This window comes from Aplosporella prunicola (assembly GCF_010093885.1).
Source record: "Aplosporella prunicola CBS 121167 unplaced genomic scaffold K452scaffold_222, whole genome shotgun sequence".
Taxonomy (NCBI): Eukaryota; Fungi; Ascomycota; class Dothideomycetes; order Botryosphaeriales; family Aplosporellaceae; genus Aplosporella; species Aplosporella prunicola.
The window spans coordinates 705-2,419 of NW_022983750.1; the positions used below are offsets into that span (position 1 = coordinate 705).

General features: G+C 49.9%; 1 protein-coding gene across 1 annotated transcript; it reads left to right on the forward strand.

Moving 5' to 3' along the window:
• The first annotated feature begins 266 nt into the window (after nt 1-266).
• K452DRAFT_293465 (uncharacterized protein) lies at nt 267-1,447 on the forward strand. The gene has a single exon (XM_033541576.1). The coding sequence runs from the start codon at nt 445-447 to the stop codon at nt 1,288-1,290; it is 846 nt and encodes a 281-aa protein (XP_033390823.1). The 5' UTR covers nt 267-444; the 3' UTR covers nt 1,291-1,447.
• The last annotated feature ends 268 nt before the right edge of the window (nt 1,448-1,715 follow it).

Sequence of the window (1,715 nt, forward strand, 5' to 3'; positions counted from 1 at the left end):
TTAATCAGCGGGCCGCGCATGCTCCTGAGTAGTTCGCTCGAGTTGCTGCATGATGCAGTGGAATTTCAATTGATGATTGAGTTGCTGGTGCAGAGTTGACTGATCGTGAGCTGTGCGCAGGCGGTCGCACAAATGCCAATAATAGAATGCCCTGATGCGGAGACTGTGGGGCAAGGATCCTTAGCGTGCTTAGTCACTATGATTCATTGTGAATGATCTGCCCGTGCTGCCCTGGCCCCACCCAACGTCAAGCGCAGCAATCTTTCTGTGTATTGAAGTCGACTGCGAAGAGTTCAGTAGCCACGATATATAAATAAGCCACACGGAATTATTCAATTCCACCATCACGCAATTCCCCTCTTCCAAGACACAATATCCCACCTATTGGAGAAACATCTTTCTATCACATTGCCGTCATTCGCCATACCGACGACCTCAAACGCCATGCCGACCTCAGATCCATCCAGCCCTATTCGCTTCTACGACATTGGCATGCGACCCCCGGTAGAGAAGAATGCCTGCTCACCAAATCCCTGGAAAGCCCGCCTGGCACTCAACTTCAAAGGGGTACCATTATCGACCACATGGGTGCCTTTACCCGACGTTTCGAAAGTCCGCAACAGTCTCAAAGTACCCGCTGTTCGTAAATTTGGCGATGGCAGCGACTTCTTCACCCTGCCCATCATCGAGGACCCTAACACCGAGGAATTGGTCGGCGACTCCTTCGACATCGCAGCCTACCTACAGAAGACCTACCCGGACTCGGGTGCGGGCGACCTTTTCCCTCCTCTGACACTCGACTACAAATTTGAGAATACGATACACATACCATTAACCGAGTCTCGCGAGAACCTGTTTCCCGAATACACCGAATACGCCAGATTCAACGTGCACGTCGATGCAGCCTTTAGCACACACGTGCAGCTTGCGGTCAAGTTTCTTCCGTTCGACCCAGCTTGTGAGGACATCTGCAAGGCGGAATTTGTCCGCCGCACGGGCGGCTTTGTTAAATCTTGGGAGGAGTTTGCGATAGAAGGCGAGGCCCGAGAGAAGTTACTGGCTTCGTTCCGGGATACGCTTGGTGGGCTGGCCGAGCTGTTCAAGAAGGATACTAGTGGGCCCTTCATACTCGGAACAAGAGCTTGCTATGCGGACATTATCGTCGGTGGATGGTTGCGGAATATGCGCGCGACTCTTCCGGAGAATGAATGGGAGGAGCTAAGAAGTTGGCATGAGGGCATTTTTGGGCGGTTACATGATGCGCTGGAGGTGTATGCAGATATGAAGTAGGGTGTTGTGAATCCTAGACCATGTAGGTAATGCGGCGTTTGTCGGTTTCCGAAAACTAATTTTTACCTCGAAAAGCGAATGGGATTACTGATCTTCTTTAACCTGCGATTGTATTTGCTTACTGGTGGGACTTTTTTTCTCTTTCTTGTAGCAGGAAAAGCAAATTTTATCTCACTGAGCACGAACTTTGGCAGACGACAAAGACAGGTGCTGCCACTATGGTTGCTGCTCTTGATCAGAATCATGAGCTCCGTAGGTCTTCGGTATCGGAGAACGTCGGGATATTTGCATCTTACTCAGACGTGTTGCTTTTTACTGTAAGTCAGGCTAGAGTGGGTTCAAAAAAGCAAATGGCAACACTAAGAAACAGGTAAGATTCAGCTGAGTTCGGCATATCGTATCAAGACTGCTTACACTCTGATCTT

Coding starts and splice junctions, on each gene's coding strand:
- K452DRAFT_293465 (XM_033541576.1), top strand. CDS start 445: ATGCCGACCTCAGATCCATCCAGCCCTATTCGCTTCTACGACATTGGC.